This window comes from Nerophis ophidion, linkage group LG14 (assembly GCF_033978795.1).
Source record: "Nerophis ophidion isolate RoL-2023_Sa linkage group LG14, RoL_Noph_v1.0, whole genome shotgun sequence".
Taxonomy (NCBI): Eukaryota; Metazoa; Chordata; class Actinopteri; order Syngnathiformes; family Syngnathidae; genus Nerophis; species Nerophis ophidion.
In genome coordinates this window covers 37,455,942-37,474,781 of record NC_084624.1, presented here as the reverse complement: position 1 = coordinate 37,474,781, position 18,840 = coordinate 37,455,942, and the positions used below count along the sequence as shown (strand labels likewise).

Sequence of the window (18,840 nt, the reverse complement as noted above, 5' to 3'; positions counted from 1 at the left end):
TCAAAGTCTTTTGAATTTCTTTTAAAAAATGTTGTTCTGGAAAATCTACAAGAAATAATGATTTGTCTTTGTTAGAAATATAGCTTGGTCCAATTTGTTATATATTCTAACAAAGTGCTTATTGGATTATAGCCTATTTAAAACATGTCATCAAAATTCTAAAATTAATATTAATCAGGAAAAATTACTAATGATGTTCCATAAATTATTATTTTTTTTTTTTCATAAAGATTCGAATTAGCTAGTTTTTCTCTTCTTTTTTTTCGGTTGAATTTTAAAGAGTTGAAATTGAAGATAAACTATGTTTCAAAATTTAAATACATTTTTTTTTCCTGTTTTGTCCTCTTTCAAACCGTTCATTTAAGTGTTTTTTCATCATTTATTCTCTACAAAAAACCTTCCATAAAAGGAAAAAAAAATTAAAATGTACGACGGAATGACACAGAAATACCCTTTTTTTAAAATGTATATATAGATTTATTAAAGGTAAATTGAGTTTCTGGCAATTTATTTAAGTATGTATCAAACTGGTAGCCCTTCGCATTAATCAGTACCCAAGAAGTAACTCTTGGTTTCAAAAAGGTTGGTGACCCCTGGTGTAGATCATATACATTTCTTAGATCAGACATTCAGTATATGCAGAAATACACGTATTGGTGCATATATCATTAACGTATATTGCGTAGATCATAGACAAGTGTAGATAATATATATACATATTTCTTACGTGTAGATGATATACATATATACGCAGATCCTAGAAACATGTAAAATATGCATACTATATTGCTTAAGCTAAATAGGTTTTATCTGTATTATAATTAATGGATAACATTCAAGTATTGCTTCAACTACAATCTCCATTTTTGTCTATATGACTGCATTAGGTGTAATGTTTCCACTTATGTCTAATTGTTGCTGCTACAAAAAAAATACCAATATTCTCACTTAACACATGTATTAAGTAAGAATATTGGTATGTTTTGTAGCAGCAACAATTAGACAAGTGCAATTATTACAGCTAAAGTAGTGATACATGTGGACAAAAAGAGAGACTGAAATTTGCAAAGCAATTAAATGATCTATCCATTTTCTACACTTGTCCTTTTATGGGTCGCGGCATCCGTTTTCTACCGCTTGTCCCTTTATGGGTCAGACAACATTCACTAGGGCCAATTTAGTGTTCCCAATCAACCTATTCCCAGGTGCATGTCTTTGGAGGTGGGAGGAAGCCGGAATACACGACAGTGGGGAGAACATGTGAACTCCAGAGAAAGATACCAAGCCCAGGATCGAACCAAGGACCTTCGTATTGTGAGGTACACGCACTATCCCCTTGGCCCACCATGCTGCTGTCATATTAACCTAATCCATTATTTTTATCCATCCATCCATTTCCTACCGCTTGTCCCTTGACTTTTTCAGGGTGTACCCCGCCTAACACATTATTTTCATAATTATTTCAAATAATTTCAATGGGATGATCATAGTACAGATAAAACGTTATTTATAATAACTAGAAACAATAAATATGGGCTTTAGAAAATTGTTCTTCAATTGTAGAAAAACAAATATGCACACTCAGGAGAACACTGGTATTCATTCAAAACAGTACGGTCATACAGAGAATATTGTAATTCAATTGCATCACAACTATCTTACAAACAAGTTCGAAGCTGGCAATCCAAAGCATCATGAAGAGTGTAGGAATATATGCAATGGTTTAATAATAAATATTTTTATTCACTGACTGTTATGCTGAGGACATAAGGCACATAAAGCAATGAAGTCCAAATTCATGTGACAAACAGCCTAATCTTCCAATCAGGGGCCACTTGATGCACGGAAGGTCAGGGGTCACAGTGGGAGGCCATGTCAGACTTCATCAGCTCTTTGCTTGCTTCCTTTTCTGGACAAGTTCCGCCAAGATCTTGTAACGAACTATGCAGTCCTCCTGAATGCAAGACAGAAACTCATCATGTCATCCTGTAGAATAGACATTGCTCACTTTTTTATACTACTTTCGCCTATTCCTGATACTTTGTAATACTAAAAAGTACTTTTTAGGGCTGTGAATTTTTGGGCACCACACGATTCCATTTAGAATAGAATAGATTAAAAACTATTTTAAATTCAAAATCTATACTTTTTTTTTTTTTAATGCCATTGGATGCCAGCTCTATGATTCATTAAATTCCTCAGTAAAACAGATAAACAGCTCCGATCAAATTCAATGTTATATAAAAAAAAACTTGTTTTAATAAAATTCTTCCAAAACATTTAAAAAAATAGTCAAATACAAAGAAGAACACAAGAGAATTATCCAACACTTCCCTTTTCTAAAGTAAATCTGTACAGGAAATATGGGCATCTACATCAACAATCTAATGGCTGGACAGGACAAAAAAAAAAAATATATATATATATATATATATATATATATATATATATATATATATATATTCAAATTGATTAAGAATCGTTACAAATAAGAATCACAATTAATCTGATCCGATTATTTTTTTGACATACATGGTACTTTTTCCTTTCACGCCATGACTTTATTTACAAGTGTGTCGTCACATTAAGAGGTTTGCAGAAATGAACACTGAATTATTTTCAATCTTTCAGTTTTCAGGGTCTGTGCAGGTTTCAGCAAGTCAAATTTAAAACCATAATGAAAAAAAGTAATCAATTGTAAATACAGTGCATGAAATCATTCACTGCTCTTTCACATAGAAAAAAAATGCTTAACCCAACTAAAAACACCAGAAGCTTTTCTTTTGTAAACTTAAATAGGTTTGAAACTCTGAAATAAATATTAAAAAATCGCAATTGCCATTTTTCCAATTTGCCATTGAATCTCAATGCTTTAATGCCCAATGTTCTAGAGTCTGATTGCAGAAGGTGTTTCATATCGAATGTTTCTACGTGACGTCAGCCATTGAAAGCACAACAATATATTGTCAGTGAAGGGGACTCTTGGCATCTCAGCAAAAACTAAATGTTTGACTTGTGCAGTGTTGTAAGGATTGAGCAAATACAGAAAAACATGTACAATACTATCGTCTGACCGAGTTGTGACAAAACAGGGAGCGCAGACACAGCAACTGTTGAAAGAAGGCGATTAGAATTTTGATGGGAAGAATGGATAACATTCAAACTTGCTCAACTCATCAGTTTTTTAGTGAAACTTTTGCAAAATACTGCTTATAAAGAAAGACTAGTCATTACTTCAGCATGACAATATGATGTTCACTTCCCATGCTTTTCTGGTCCTCACCCAAACAAAACTGATTTGGGAGCTAACAACCACTTGTCGTTTTTAATTTCAATTGCTGTATGAGGCTTGGAGAAAAGACAAGGTATGAGGTGGCGACTTGTCCAGGGTGTACCCTGCCTTCCGCCCGATTGTAGCTGAGATAGGCGCCAGCGCCCCCCGCGACCCCAAAAGGGAATAAGCGGTAGAAAATGGATGGATGGATGGAAGGGTACGTGGACCTAAAATTATTGGAACAAATAAAAAGCGATAAAATGTATCATTGAATGACAGCATTGTATTAGTTGTATTGCTGTGAGTAGATTACTATTCTGTTGTTTATTACTATGATTTCACTAGTAAACATATCACAGTGTGACTCTTATTCTGCAATTAGCACCACATAACTCTCCTTTGGGGGTTATAAGTCTATCCCTGTACATTCAGTTCACCGCATTGTTTACAATGTTTTGTAGTTATGATTAGCACTAGAGGTAATCGATTATTAGATGCATTCACAATTCAAACTGGGTTATTATAAAATCGATTAGTAAACGTCAATAATTTATATGTTAATTGTAAAGAAAGTAATGCAGACAGTTTCAAAATGATATGAGCCACATCATGAGAGATCCGAGCAGCTACTTTATTTTAGGGCACTTATGTTCCAGATTTGCACACATTTCCATTAATTTAATAAATGTGATGGCATTTAATTTACCTTTTTCTTATTACAAATGCACTGTTTTAAAAGTTGCAATTGATAAACGCTTATTTAGTCAAACGAAAATGAATGTAAAACTACAATAACATATATAAATTAAAGATTTTTAATAAAATCGTAGCTCTTGAATCGTATCGTAAGGTGCCCAAAGATTCCCACCTCTGAATAGCACCCTTAAACATTTAAAAACCAGACTGAAGTTTATTAGGAATGTAACAATATCAGAATCTCATGGTACTATATTATGACGGTGTTAAGGCCACTGTACGATATTGCGGGCTCCAGCACCCACCGCGACCCCAAAAGGGACAAGGGGTAGAAAATGGATGGATGGATGTCCAAAAAAACTAACTTAAAAATGGCATAGTATGTCAAATTAAGTAGCAGGGTTATTTACGATTATCACACTTACTGTAAAAACAATGCTCAAATGTTATGGTCATATTTATTACTACATTTTATTTTTAGGTGTAAAGAATTGTGTGGCAACATCCACTGTGTCTCTCAACTTTTACTTTCTGAGAAGCAATTTCCACTACATTGGACATTTTTACAGTTTGGAAAAAGAAGTTTTTCAGAAAAGTTAACTCACATTTGAAATTGTTATAATGTAAATACATCACAAATGGATTTTTATCTTAGCTGGCTTGATTTTCTCTGGGTGATGGTAGCTTAACAAGTAGTTTGGTGTGCAGCAGGTGCTTTCCCTCTGCCTGGCGCACCTTCAATGTTTTGGCTTGAAACGCTCGAGATGAACGTGGCACGCTTTATACCTCTGCCACAGAGTTTGTTTTTGCCAGTTTGTTTGTTAGCAACATAACTCAAACATTTATTAGGATTTTTAAAAAACAATTCCTGTTATCTACTACAAAGTGGAACACACTTCACTCCCTGCTTCCCTTCTCTTCCCTAATGGCGTTCCACGCCCCCACATTGCAATCCCGCAGACCAGCCATGATAAAGATTTTGAAACCGCAACGCCGTTGTATCTACAATACCATCACATACTTTTTATGGATTTGTTTTAAATAAACACAATGTCAATAATTTTTTTTAGACATTTCGTGATTGTATTTTTATAGACATTTCATGGTTGTACCTACTCAGTGGACTAGTGGTTAGAGAGTCCGCCCTGAAATCGGTAGGTTGTGGGTTCAAACCCAGGCCAAGTCATGCCAGAGACCATAAAAATGGGACTGCTGCCCACTGCTCCCCTCACCTCCCAGGGGTTGAACAAGGGGATGGGTCAAATGCAGAGGACAAATTTCACCACACCAAGTGTGTGTGTGACAATCATTGGTACTTTAACTTTTAACTTTAAGACAGTTTAAGGCCTTAAATTGGATTTTAGAGTTTCCAAGACTCCGCAGGAACCCTGTTTTCAGACAAAACACGAAGCTCACCTTGCTTTTCCCTGGCACCACTTTGGCGATGCAGTCCCAGCGCTCGGCGGTTCCTCTGGGGAACTGTTGCAGGGCCAGTTCCAGCAGCTTTTGTTGGTTCTGAGTCCAAACCATCAAGTCCGGTTTGTTCTCTTGAGGCTCTCCCTCCTCATCCTCCTCTTCTGGGTTGAAGTCTTTCTGTCTCCGAACTCTGACCCGGAGCTCCCCTTCGTTTGCTGCTACCAGGTTCTTCTTGTTCCTCCTCTTGGCCGCCGGAATCAATTCCTCCTGCTGCTCACCACTGGCCACGCCCACTCTTTGTGTCAACACATTGTCAGAAACAGGAAGTGACCTCGCAGAAATAGAGGGCTTCTTCAACTCAGACAGCTTGACGAGACCTGCACCAGCAGAGAGATAAGGGTCCAGATGTGGTGTAGTAGAAAACCAAGGAGAATCCAGGTTTGTTTACCTGTGCTGAGGTTGACGTTGTCTTTGGCCTGTTTGACTTTGGTGGTCACCTGTTGAAGAAAACAATATTTTCACCAAGCACACAAGCAGGTCTTGATGCAGCGTTCCGCTAAAAGGGGCTTACATCAGTCACAGATCTTCCCAGCTCAAGAGCGATTTTCTCCCAGCGTCCTGGTGTTCCTCCTGGAAATTTGCCCATCAATCTGCTGAGTAGGCTGATGTCATCATCGCTCCACTCTGAAGCCTAACAACAACATCATATCTCACCTTCGCGCCATCATCCTAAGCACCTCCCAATCTCTATTTTTATTTAGCTGCTACCTTCTTCGTGGCACGCCTCTGGTCCTGCAGCCATTCATCCAGCTGGTCTTCTACTTCCTCAATGGATGCCGCCTGCTGGTAACTTTGAAAGTTCAACTCATCTTCTGATGGGACATACACAGGAAAGTCCATCTTTGCTTTCTTCACCTTCGGCCTCTTCTCTCCTGGAAGGACAGGCAGGAAGTGAAAGGTCACGTGAGTTTAAACAAGGAAGGAAGAAAAAAAAAATCATTTACTGGTCACAACTTCCTGTTGAGCTTCTTCTTCCTTCTGATGCTGCTTCATCTGCTGGTAGTCTTTGTAGTACTGTTGGACCTCCTGAACACACCAACAAGAACCATTCAAACTAACCACAACCGGGACCACACAGACCACAAGTGTACCTGCAGGGTTTGTGGCATGTGTTTGATTGACAGGTAAATCCACATGCTGACTTTCAGAGGAAGAATGTCCTGCCATTGGGGGCGCTCCTGAGCCCTGCAAAGACCATTAGACAAATGCGCACTAAGAGGAGAGGTCCAAACAGCAGCGATGTCACACCGGTCCTACCTGTCGGGACGGTCTGGTGCTGTACACTTGACTTCTTCTGCCAGTTTAGAGTTGATCTTCTTTTTCTTTTCTTTCTTCTTTTTACTCAACACCTCATCCTACAAACATTTCCCCTTCAGGTCACGTGACCAACTTCCTGATGGGCTGTGTGTGTCTGATGGCTTTCGTTTGGCTCACCCACCAGCTGTTTTTCCAGGTAAATGGACCAAAGGACGACATAGTGCCCCACAGTGAGGATGAGGAAGAGGAGGAAGGCCAACTCGCTGTTACTCATCTTCCTCACACGTCGGTAGTAGAAGACGGGCTGACGCCAGTCAGGAAGTCCGTTTAACAGGATGTCGTCATACCTGAGCGGAGGTCGGCAATTAATATGTGCACTAGGGCTGGGCGATATATCGATCCATACAATATATATTGCGGGTTTGTCTCTTTGCGATTTAGAAAATGACTATCGTAATATTCGGGTATACGTTCTCACGCAGTAGTTTTTAGCTGCGGGCATTCAGGCTCTTCTCACTCTTTCCTGTCTCTCCTCACAGACAAGCAGGCGCACATTCTTACATACGTCACAACTGTCACATCATACGTCACATACACGCCCTTGCCCACCAGAGAGGTAGCGGCGTGGCTAACATTAGCTGCTATCGTAGCCGTACGAGAAAGATGGTGCGGATCTGGTAACAAATGAAGGAAGACTTAATTCCCAATAAAAACAGCAGAGGGTCCATCGTCTGGCGGTGAATCGGCTTCAAGTGGGAATATGTCGAACAGACAACCGTAATTTGTCATGTGTGGGGCGAAAGCGTTGCTATAAAAAGTAGCATTACTGCTAATATGTAGCATCATTTGAAAAGTCACCTGCTAGAGAATGAAGATAATTTAATAACCGTAGTAACGTACCACATAGTGAAGGACGAATACTATTTGATTTCCTATTATGCAGCTCATTTTTATTTGACACTTTAAATGTCTCTGACAATCTTGCAATTTATGTTTTGGAAATGACTTGAAGGTTTGTGCCATTGCTTAATAATTTACAAAAAATATACTTTTAGTTTATTGACTTAGTTGTGATTTCCCTCTCTGCATGAAAGTTTAAAAGTAGCATATATTAATGCAGTATGAAGAATGTTTTAATGTAGACACATAGAATCATCATACTGCTGTGATTATATGCATCAAGTGTTCATTCAAGGCCAAGGCAAAATATCGTAATATATATTGTATATCGCGATATGGCTTAAAAATATTGTGATATTAAAAAAAGCCAATATCGCCCAGCCCTAATGTGCACGTACACTGAGATCAGTTGACAGCTCACCTGTTTCGTCTCTCTTCATCTTTTAAGACTTCGTAAATGGCCACCAACTTCAAAGTGAACACAAACGTCACGTTCATATGCGTTTACATCAATAGATGTCATTGATCGATTGTCATCACCTGTCGAAATTGGCTTTCTGCATCTGCATCCTTGTTCTTGTCAGGATGCAAAACGAGGGACAAGCGTCGATACGCCTTCTTGATTTCTGCTGCTGGGGCGTCCTGAACACACACATTATTTAGACCAGTGGTTCTCAAATGGGGGTACGTGTACCCCTGGGGGTACTTGAAGGTATGCCAAGGGGTACGTGAGATTTTTTTTTAAATATTCTAAAAATAGCAACAATTCAAAAATCCTTTATAAAAATATTTATTGAATGATACTTCAACAAAATATGAATGTAAGTTCATAAACTGGAAAGAAATACAACAAGGCAATATTCAGTGTTGACAGCTAGATTTTTGTGGACATGTTTCATAAATATTGATTGATTGATACTTTTAGTAGTAGATTGCACAGTTCAGTACAAATTCCGTACAATTGACCACTAAATGGTAACACCCAAATAAGTTTTTCAACTTGTTTAGTCGGGGTCCACGTTAATCATTTCATGGTACAAATATATACTATCAGCATAATACAGTCATCACACAGGTTAATCATGTTAAAGACTTCTTGTTTTGTGAAGAAATGTTTAGAATTAAGTTCATTAATCAGATGGATCTCTATTACAATCCCCAAAGAGGGCACTTTAAGTTGATGATTTCTTCTATGTGTAGAAATCTTTATTTATATTTGAATCACTTGTTTATTTTTCAACAAGTGTTTAGTTACTTTTATATCTTTTTTTCCAAATGGTTCAAGAAAGACCACTACAAATGAGCAATAGTTTGCACTGTTATACAATTTAATAAATGAGGAACTAATGACATAGTGCTGTATATTACTTCTTTATTACTTTTTTTCAACCAAAAATGCTTTTATCTGATTAGGGGGTACTTGGAATTAAAAAAAAGGTTCACATGGGATACATCACTGAAAAAAGGTTGAGAACCACTGATTATTTAGATAGTCCATCCATCCATCCATTTTCTACCGCTTATTACCTTTTGGGGTCGCGGGGGGCGCTTGCGCCTATCTCAGCTACAATCGGGTGGAAGGCGGGGTACACCCTGGACAAGTCGCCACCTCATCGCAGAGCCAACACAGATAGACAGACAACATTCAGACTCACATTCACACACTAGGGCCAATTTAGTGTTGCCAATCAACCTATCCCCAAGTGCATGTCTTTGGAAGTAGGAGGAAGCCGGAGTACCCGGAGGGAACCCACGCATTCACGGGGAGAACATGCAAACTCCACACAGAAAGATCCCGAGCCAGGATTTGAAGCCAGGACTGCAGGAACTTCGTATTGTGAGGCAGACGCACTAACCCCTCTACCACCGTGAAGCCCAATATCTGTTTTGATAGTGTGTAAGGTATTGTGCCATCCATCCATCCATTTTCTACCGCTTGTCCTTTCCGGGTTCGGGGGGGGGGGGGGGGGGGGGGTGCTGGAGCATATCTCAGCTGCATTCGGGCGGTAAGCGGGGTACACCCTGGACAAGTCGCCACCTCATCGCAGGGCCAACAGATTGACAGACCACATTCACTCACATTCACACACTTGGGCCAATTTAGTGTTGCCATTTAGTGTTAGTATTGGGTTTATGTGTTTTTAGTGGTATTATTGTGTTCATTAATATTTTACTAGTAGTTTGTGTGTGGGTATGTTACGTGTGTTTTCATAATGTTCAAGGAATATAAGTGTGCTGCTAGCCGTTAGCATGAGCTAGCTGTTAAACCAAGCTGGACTGATAAGTGGCGCCATTGACTTGTTACCATGGAGACAGTTGAACTGGTACGAACCTGCTCCACCGACAAAAATTGGTAGAAGGTCTCCGGGATCTCTTCGACAAGGTCGAGAAGCTCCATGTCGGCGTCCCAGGCGGCCGAGGGAGGACACGCAGACAGCACTAGCACGGAGAGCAACACGACCCAGTCCGCCATCGTGTGCTGCTTGCACCGCGCTGAACAGCCAGCTCAGCGGGTCACTGGCACGGAAGTTGTTCGCCAGTCACACCCGGGTCGGACGCACTGTCACAATAAAAGCCTTTTCCGGACGTTCTGACGGCGTTATTTGCTTCTTCTTTTTAGGCCACGCCATGTGACCACCATGGACCTGCGTGAGTATGACGTATACTCGACAGCTCGGACGTAGTTGACACCACGTGACTACTTGAACAACGCACAGCTCAATTCCATTAAAAAAACAAAACAATTATACTCGTATATAAGTATAACAAAAGTAAATAACTTATAAATAAGCATTTACAGTTTATTGTTCAAATTTAATAACATTTTCTCAAAGTTTTCGATAATATTGCCCCCAGGCGATGCACTTCGGAGCATTATGTTTGTTGACTATTAGGTGTAAGCTTTCTAGCGATAAAACTGTTTTAAATTAAGAGCCAAATAAAGTGTAATTGCGGCTGGAAGTACAATACCAAAACCATGCAGTGAAGTTGGCACGTTGTGTAAATCATACATTTATTGATTGATTGATTGAAACTTTTATTACTACATTACACAGTTCAGTACATATTCCGTACTATTGACCACTAAATGGTAACACCCGAATAACTACCGTATTTCCTTGAATTGCCGCCGGGGCGCTAATTAATTTAAAACCTCTCCTCACTCCTGCGCTTATCAAAGGCATGCGGTAAAAGTAAGCATGTGCTAGTAATTTTAAAACCTCTTTTCACTATGGCACTTACCAAAGGCATGCAGTAAAAATTTGAGCGTGATGTAAGCTTGGACCTTAAATCCTACTAAAGCTTCTTCCCTTTATGCGATTTCAAATTACCGGTGTCGAAATCAGCCTCCTCCATTTTGAAAATGATAACAGGGGAAGTGTCACTCGTGACGTCATGAGTTTGACCAGGCGGTAATACTAAGCATGCGCTAATTATTTTGCGCAGCGAGTTTGACCCGACAGTAATTCAAGGCAGGCGCATACTATATGCCCTGCAGCAATTCAAGGAAATACGATAGTTTTTCAAGTTGTTTAAGTCAGGGTCCACGTTAATCAAATCATGGTATAAATAAAAACAGAATAGATCCATGCATCCATTTTCTACCGATTGTCCCTTTAGGGTGGCGGGGGGTGCTGTAGCCTATCTCAGCTGCACATGGGCGGAAAGCGGGATACACCCTGGACAAGTCACTACCTCATCGCAGGGCCAACACAGATACGCAGACAACTTTCATACAATGACTTGCAAATCATTTTCAATTTCAATTGAATAAACTGCAAAGACAGGATATTTAATGTTTGAACTGAAAACATTTGGTGTTTTTTGCAAATGTTAGCTCATTTGGAATTTGATTCCTACAACATGTTTCAAAAAGCTGGCACAAGTGGCAAAAAAGACTGAGAAAGTAGAGGGATGCTCATCAAACACTTATTTGGAACATTCCACAGTTGAACAGGTTAATTGGGAACAGGTGGGTGCCGTGAATGGGTATAAAAGCATGCAGCTTCTATGAAATGCTCAGTCATTCACAAACAAGGATGGGGCGAGGTTCACCCCTTTGTCCACAACTGCGTGAGGTCATTGTTTAAGGACAACATTTCTCAACCAGCTATCGCAAGGAATTTAGGAATTTCACCATCTATGGTCTGATCCATAATCCCAAAGGGAATAAGCGGTAGGAAATTGATGGATGGATGGTTCAGGGAATCTGGAAAAATCACTGCACATAAGCAGCAGGGCTGAAAAACAACATTTAATCCCCGTGACATTCGAGCCCTCTCAGGCGGCACACACATCAATGTGTAAAGGATATCACCACATGGGCTCAGGAACCCTTCAGAAAACCCCTGACAGTAACTACAGTTCGTCATTACTTCTGTAAGTGCAAGTTAAAACTTTACTATGCAAAGTGAAAGTTGTTTTTCAACAACACCCAGAAACGTCGCCGGCTTCGCTGTGCCCAAGCTCATCTAAGATGGACTGATGCAAAGTGGAAAAGTGTTCTGTGGTCTGACGAGTCCACATTTCAAATTGTTTTTGGAAACTGTAGATGTCGTGTCCTCCGGAACAAAGAGGAAAATAACCATCCGGATTGTTATAGGAGCAAAGTTCAAAAGCCAGCATCTGTGATGGTATGGTGGTGTATTAGTGCCCAAGGCATGGGTAACTTACACATCTGTGAAGGCACCATTAATACTGAAAGGTACATACAGGTTTTGTAGCAACATATGTTGTCATCCAAGCAACGTCTTTTTTATGCCCCTGCTTATTTCACAAACAAGACAATGCCAAGCCACATTCTGCATGTGTTACAACAGCGTGGCTTCTTAGTAGGCACTAGACTGGCCTGTCTGTAGTCCAGACCTGTCTCCCATTGAAAATTTGTGGCGCAATATGAAGCGTAAAATACCACAACAGAGACCCCGGACTGTTGAACAACTTAAGCTGTACATCAAGCAAGAATGAGAAAGAATTCCCCCTGAAAAGCTTAAAAAATTGGTCTCCTCAGTTCCCAAACGTGTACTGAGTTTTGTTAAAAGGAAAGACCATGTAACACAGTGGTAAAAATGCCCCTGTGCCAACGTGTTTGCAATGTGTTCCTGCCATTAAATTCTAGGATAATGATTATTTGCAAAAAAAAAAAAAAAGTTTCTCGGTTTGAACAAAAAATATCTTGTCTTTGCAGTTTATTCAATTGAATAAAAGTTGAAAAGGATTTACAAATCATTGTATTCTGTTTTTATTTAGGAATTACTCACCGTGCCAGCTTCACTGGTTTTGGGTTTTGTAATTCACACAAGGTGTTTTGACACAAGATCTGGTCACACACCTAATTACTTTAACTTTTTTATTTTCATGATGAGGCAGCACAATCCTAGGTTCAATTCCCAGGAGCGGAATCTTTTTGTGTAGAGTTTGCGTGTTCTCCCTGTGACTGCATGGTTCCGAGTACTCCGGCTTCCTCCCACCTCAAAAGACATGCACTTAGAGATAGGCTGATCGGTGATTTGTCCAGAGTGTACCCTGCCCCCAGCAACCCTGAAAGGGACGGGCGCTATAAAATGGATGGATCTTTATGCTATGACAAATTTTTACCAAAATCCATATTGTAACCTTTTCCACAGCCGGGAACAACGCACATATGCAGAATTTTCCCTCAGCTTTCTCTTGACGTCCTGCTAGGAACACGCTTCTTTGCCTACCATATGCTTGAGTCCGAGTCGAAGGAAAGAAGACATTACAACACAGCCAGGCAACATTTTATTTTATTTTTTCACAGAGCAAACATTTTACATAATAGAAAATGTACACACATCAGTTACTTCCTGAAATCGTGGATCAAAAATGTTCAATTCCTTTTGGTACTGCATCCCAAAAGTTATTTGATAAACTGGGATGGGTTGGAATTTAATTTAAATTTACTGTACTTTGAAAAGCTACAGGTCACCATATTGGACAATCACAAGCAGATTTTGTCTGATTGGAGCAGAACTTTGCACCTCACCGGTTTCCAATATGGAATAAAAGATGGTCTGTACATAGAAATACTGTAGACAGTTACAGTATCTAGCTGCAGAGAAACGTGTTTTTCTGTTCCACATATTTTGCAACAATGGATAAATAATTGAAACATTTAGAGCTTCTAACGTACACAAAACTGCTGTCGGTTTAGTATAGACATGTAGTTAAACTAAGTTTTGAGGGGAAAAACAAAATCAGCTGCTTCTTGTTGAATGGTTCACATGTTTTGGTTGTGTTAGTCCTGCCTGCAGCGCCTCCCAGGGGTCATCCAGCATCGATTCACTGAAATATTTCTCCACATCTGCTTTACCCTAAAAAACACCAGCAAACGCAAAGTCTTAACACATAATGTCAGATAAAAGGGCATCGACTTGGCTTTACATAAAAAGACTGTGAGTTTGAGGTGGGAAGAAATAGATGGACAACTAGGACTGAAACTATGACGGAAGATGTTTTAAAATGTATGATGGAACAGATTACAACCAAGAAGTCATTCAAAGAAGCAAGCCAGGAGTTCCTTTTTCCCAGCCACACTTCAAACACAGTTTATTACTCCTAGAATTTGAGCAGAGGGAAATTTTATGAAGAAAAATAAAACAAACTCTTGTCTTCCTCTCCTACTCACTTCTGTCATCCATCCATCCCTTTTCTACCACTTGTCCCTTTTGGGGTCGCAGGGGATACTGGAGCCTAGCTCAGCTGCATTTAGGTGGAAGGCAGAGTACACCCTGGACAAATCGCCAACTTCTGTCCTACTACTCGAAATTAGTAACCATCAATTTTAGAGGTCATTAATAATAACCCTCCACATTTTAATTCCAAGGAACTTGTTTTTCTTACCCCAAATCTAATGATAAACCAACAATGCCTAAAACAAGCTTATGTTGCATACATGTCGGTCTACAGCACTCAAACAATAACCTTGTAATAACAACCTAACCCAGGGGTCGGCAACCGAAAATATTGAAAGAGCCATTTATGACCAAAAATACAACAAAAAAAAAATCTGTCTGGGGCCGCATAAAATAAAAAGCCGTACATGAGTCTTATAGTGAAGGCAACACAATAGCCGACTATCGGCTTCACGGTGGAAGAGGGGTTAGTGCGTCTGCCTCACAACACGAAGGTCCTGAGTAGCCTTGGGTTCAATCCCGGGCTCGGGATCTTTCTGTGTGGAGTTTGCATGTTCTCCCCGTGAATCCTCCCGCTTCCAAAGACATGCACCTGGGGATAGGTTGATTGGCAACACTAAATTGGCCCTTGTGTGTGAATGTGAGTGTTGTCTGTCTATCTGTGTTGGCCCCGCGATGAAATAGCGACTTGTCCAGGGTGTACTCCGCCTTCCGCCCGATTGTAGCTGAGATAGGCACCAGCGACCCCCCGCGACTCCGAAGGGAATGAGCGGTAGAAAATGGATGGATGGCTAGCCGACTATTAAAATGACTGTGTCGCAGGCTCAAACACATCTTTGTTGACAGAAATGTTGAAATGTTATATTCCACACATTTAGGAAACATTAGTAACCTAGTAACATTAGTAAATAGCATATTATCATTGACTAGTTAGCAGTCATGCACTGACCTAATTTGCCTGATTAGCACTCCAACAAGTCAATAACATCAACAAAGCTCACCTTTGTGCATTCACACACAGTATAAAACGTTTGGTGGACAAAATGAGACAACGTACTGATGGTACTTGTATAGCGCTTTTCTACCCCTTTTTAAAGAAGCCCATAGCGCTTTGACAGTATTTCCACGTTCGCCCATTCACACACACATTCACACACTGACGAAGGGAGCTGCCATGCAAGGCGCTCACCAGGGCCCATCAGGAGCAAGGGTGAAGTGTCTTGCCAAGGACACAACGGACGTGACTAGGATGGTAGAAGGTGGGGATTGAACCAGTAACCTTCAGATTGCTGGCACAGCCACTCTACCAACTTCGCCACACCCTTCCCCATGTAAACACCACGTCGTTTACATGTAAACAAACTGTTGTGTCACAGTCCACACTATGTGAGTTCAAGAACCACCGAAATTGGTAAGACAAAACGATGTTCAACAAATACTCTCATTAGTGACGCAAGCACACAAACATATTAAACCGTGGGCTTCCTAACAATTGGGAAGGTTTGTGTCATGTTTGTCCTCAAACAAAAAACATACTAAAACAAAAAAAATGTTTCCCCCATCTCTTTCCAATTTCAACCATTTTTAAAAAAAATGCACCACGAAGCCACTAGGGCGGCACCAAAGTGGGGCCGCAGATTGCTGACCCCCATAATAGACCAAGCCATCGGCGGTTTAGTGATTCACATAGCTGTGCCACGCAATGCTTGATTGATGATTCATAATATAACTTAAAACCACATTTTATTATTTATTGTATTGTATTTATACAATATTAGTTGTGTTGTTTTAATTAACTATTAATTTAAGATTCAATCATGAATAGAAAGGAAAGCGTTTGTCAAAAGTATCTTGTTGCCAGGCAGAATTCATCAGTGAAGCAGACACACAAACATATTAAACAGTTGGCTTTCTAACAATTGGGAAGGTTTGTGTCATGTTCGTCCTCAAACAAAAAAAGATAATAAAACAAAAAATATATATTTCCCCCCCATCTCTTTACATTTTCCATCATTTTTTAAAAAAGCTCCAGGGATCCACTCAGGCGGCACCACCGACCTAACCACAGCGTAAATATAATTGAAATAAAAACATATTCTCATTCCCAATCTACCTAAAACAGAAAAAAATGTTTTGTCATCATAATAAACTCTTGTACCCCCCTTGGTTTCGGTGGATAGGCCAAAAGAAATTCGACTTGAGAACAAAATCAACTTTCACTTCCGGTTGGAACTTCTAAAACAACTGTTGTAAGCACAATACCAATGGCGTGCAATTTGCAAAATGCGCAACCGCATTTTGCAAATTTTATGTCAAATCAAATCAAATGTTTGTTGGATTCCTCACTATATAGTGCACATCCACGACAGAACTACTGACTAAACTACTACCACAACTTGGTTTACTATTTATAAAATATAATAATGTATGGAGGTGTTTAGGGCACGTCCAACCGGTAGGAGGCCACTGGAAAGACCCAGGACACGTTGGGAAGACTATGTCTCCCGGCTGGCCTGGGAAGAGTTAGACAAAGTGGCTGGGGAGAGGGAAATCTGGGCTTCCCTACTTAGGCTGCTGCCCCCGCGACTTGACCTCGGATAAGCGGAAGATGATGGATGGATGTAGGGTTACCTGGAACTTGAAATAGGCCACCCTGCCTGAATCCACACTTGGTATTAGTTTAGTCAGTAGTTTAGTCGTGGATGTGCACTGTATAGTGATGAATCCAATAAACATTTGATTTGATTTGACATTAAATTTGCAAAATGCGCTACCGCATTTTGCAAATTGCGCGCCATTGGTATTGTGCATACAACACAACCACGTGACTTTTACTGAGAAAGGCACCCATTTAGCAATTACACCAGCACATTTATTTCCCCAAATCGATCTGTATAAATTAGGAAAACAAAGAGAAGACGATTGTTTACCTTCAACCTAGAACTGAAGCCCCGAGGCTGCCTAAAAGAGTCCCAGTATCTGTGCTCCTCGCCGGCCACCACGGCTGCAGAAACTCCGGAGCGTCTTCCTCGGCCAGCGGACCTTGACGAGCAACCGCCCCAATTTCCTTGATTGGAACCGGGGGAATGGGCCGGATAAACAGGCGAGTACGCAGGGAAGCCCCACGAAGGAGCCCCGCGGTGGACGAAGCCTTCGCAGGGAGAACGAGCCCCGCCGGAGGTCGGTGAGTTGAACCGCTTGCTCCAGTTGCATATGCTCGGTGTTCGCTCCATGTCGGCAGTTTGGATGCACCAGAAGGAAATGCGATACTTGTTCCACGGAAGTGTTTTAAGGATGTGTTGAAACTGAAACTGGAGGATCACCTGAAATACAAAAACGGGACGAAACCGAAAGCGGAAATAGTCATCTGCTCTCTCGCTTGCAGCGCCGCCCACCATGCACTCCTTCACACATCCCCCGCAATCCCTTTATCTACACTACTGTAAGATATTTGCACATTCAGAAATATAATAGCTCCAAAACAAAACATTTGAAAAAACGTCTGCTTAGTCACCGTCTGCAAAGAGCAACACCTGACAAAAAAAGCTTAAAAACAGATTAAAAAAAAAAAAAAAAAAAAAATGTATATATATATATATATATATATATATATATATATATATATATATATATATATATATATATATGCGCATTAGGGCTGTGAATCTTTGGCCGTCCCACGATTCGATTCAATATCGATTCATTATATATCGATTTTTTCGATTCGATTCTCGATTCAAAAACGATATTTTTCCGATTCAAAAGAATTCTGTATTCTGTATTCAATACATAGGATTTCAGCAGGATCCACCCCAGTCTGCTGACATGCAAGCAGAGTAGTAGATTAAAAAAAAAAAAGTTTTATAGTTGTAAAGGACAATGTTTTATCGACTGATTGCAATAATGTAAATTTGTTTTAACTATTAAACAAACCAAAAATATGACTTATTTTATCTTTGTGAAAACATTGGACACAGTGTGTTGTCAAGCTTATGAGTTGCGATGCAAGTGTAAGCCACTGTGACACTATTGTTCTTTTTTTTATTTTTATATATGTCTAATGATAATGTCAATGAGGAATTTTTAATCACTGCTATGCTGACATTATAACTAATATTGATACTGTTGTTGATAATATTCATTTTTGTTTCACTACTTTTGTCTTGTTCTGTGTCGTGTTTGTGTCTTTATTGCAGTTCTGAGTGTTGCTGGGTCAGGTTTGGTTTTGGAATTGGATTGCATTGTTATGGTATTGCTGTGTATTGTTTTGTTGGATTAATTTAAATTTTTTTTTTTTTTTTTTAAATCGATTTTTTTAAAATGAGAATCGATTCGTTTTCAAATCGATTTTTTCCAACACCCCTAATATGCATTGTCTATACTTGCCAACCTTGAGACCTCCGATTTCGGGAGGTGGGGGTGGGGCGGTGTGTGGTTAAGAGGGGAGGAGTATATTTACCGCTGTTGTGTGCATAGTTGTTCACTGCACTCTCTAAAAGCCATAGATGTTATTGTCACATGCTTGATTAATTGATTGATCGAAACTTTTATTAGTAGATTGCACAGTACAGTACATATTCT

At 39.9% G+C, this 18,840-nt stretch overlaps 1 protein-coding gene across 2 annotated transcripts; it reads right to left on the bottom strand.

The window, feature by feature from the left end:
• Positions 1 to 1,581: 1,581 nt before the first annotated feature.
• Positions 1,582 to 10,271, bottom strand: dnajc1 (DnaJ (Hsp40) homolog, subfamily C, member 1). Of its 2 annotated transcripts, none has more exons than XM_061920585.1 (12): positions 9,936 to 10,271; positions 8,144 to 8,245; positions 8,025 to 8,071; positions 6,885 to 7,050; positions 6,704 to 6,801; positions 6,538 to 6,658; positions 6,391 to 6,472; positions 6,155 to 6,318; positions 5,958 to 6,077; positions 5,835 to 5,883; positions 5,387 to 5,763; positions 1,582 to 1,954 (listed from the first exon to the last, which is right to left on the bottom strand). In XM_061920585.1, exons 1-12 carry the CDS (start codon positions 10,074 to 10,076, stop codon positions 1,886 to 1,888), a joined length of 1,536 nt encoding a protein of 511 aa, XP_061776569.1. In that variant the 5' UTR covers positions 10,077 to 10,271; the 3' UTR covers positions 1,582 to 1,885. The 2 variants fall into 2 exon arrangements, with proteins under 2 accessions (XP_061776569.1, XP_061776570.1); XM_061920586.1 differs by having other exon boundaries at positions 6,538 to 6,631; positions 9,936 to 10,270.
• Between the last annotated feature and the right edge of the window lie 8,569 nt (positions 10,272 to 18,840).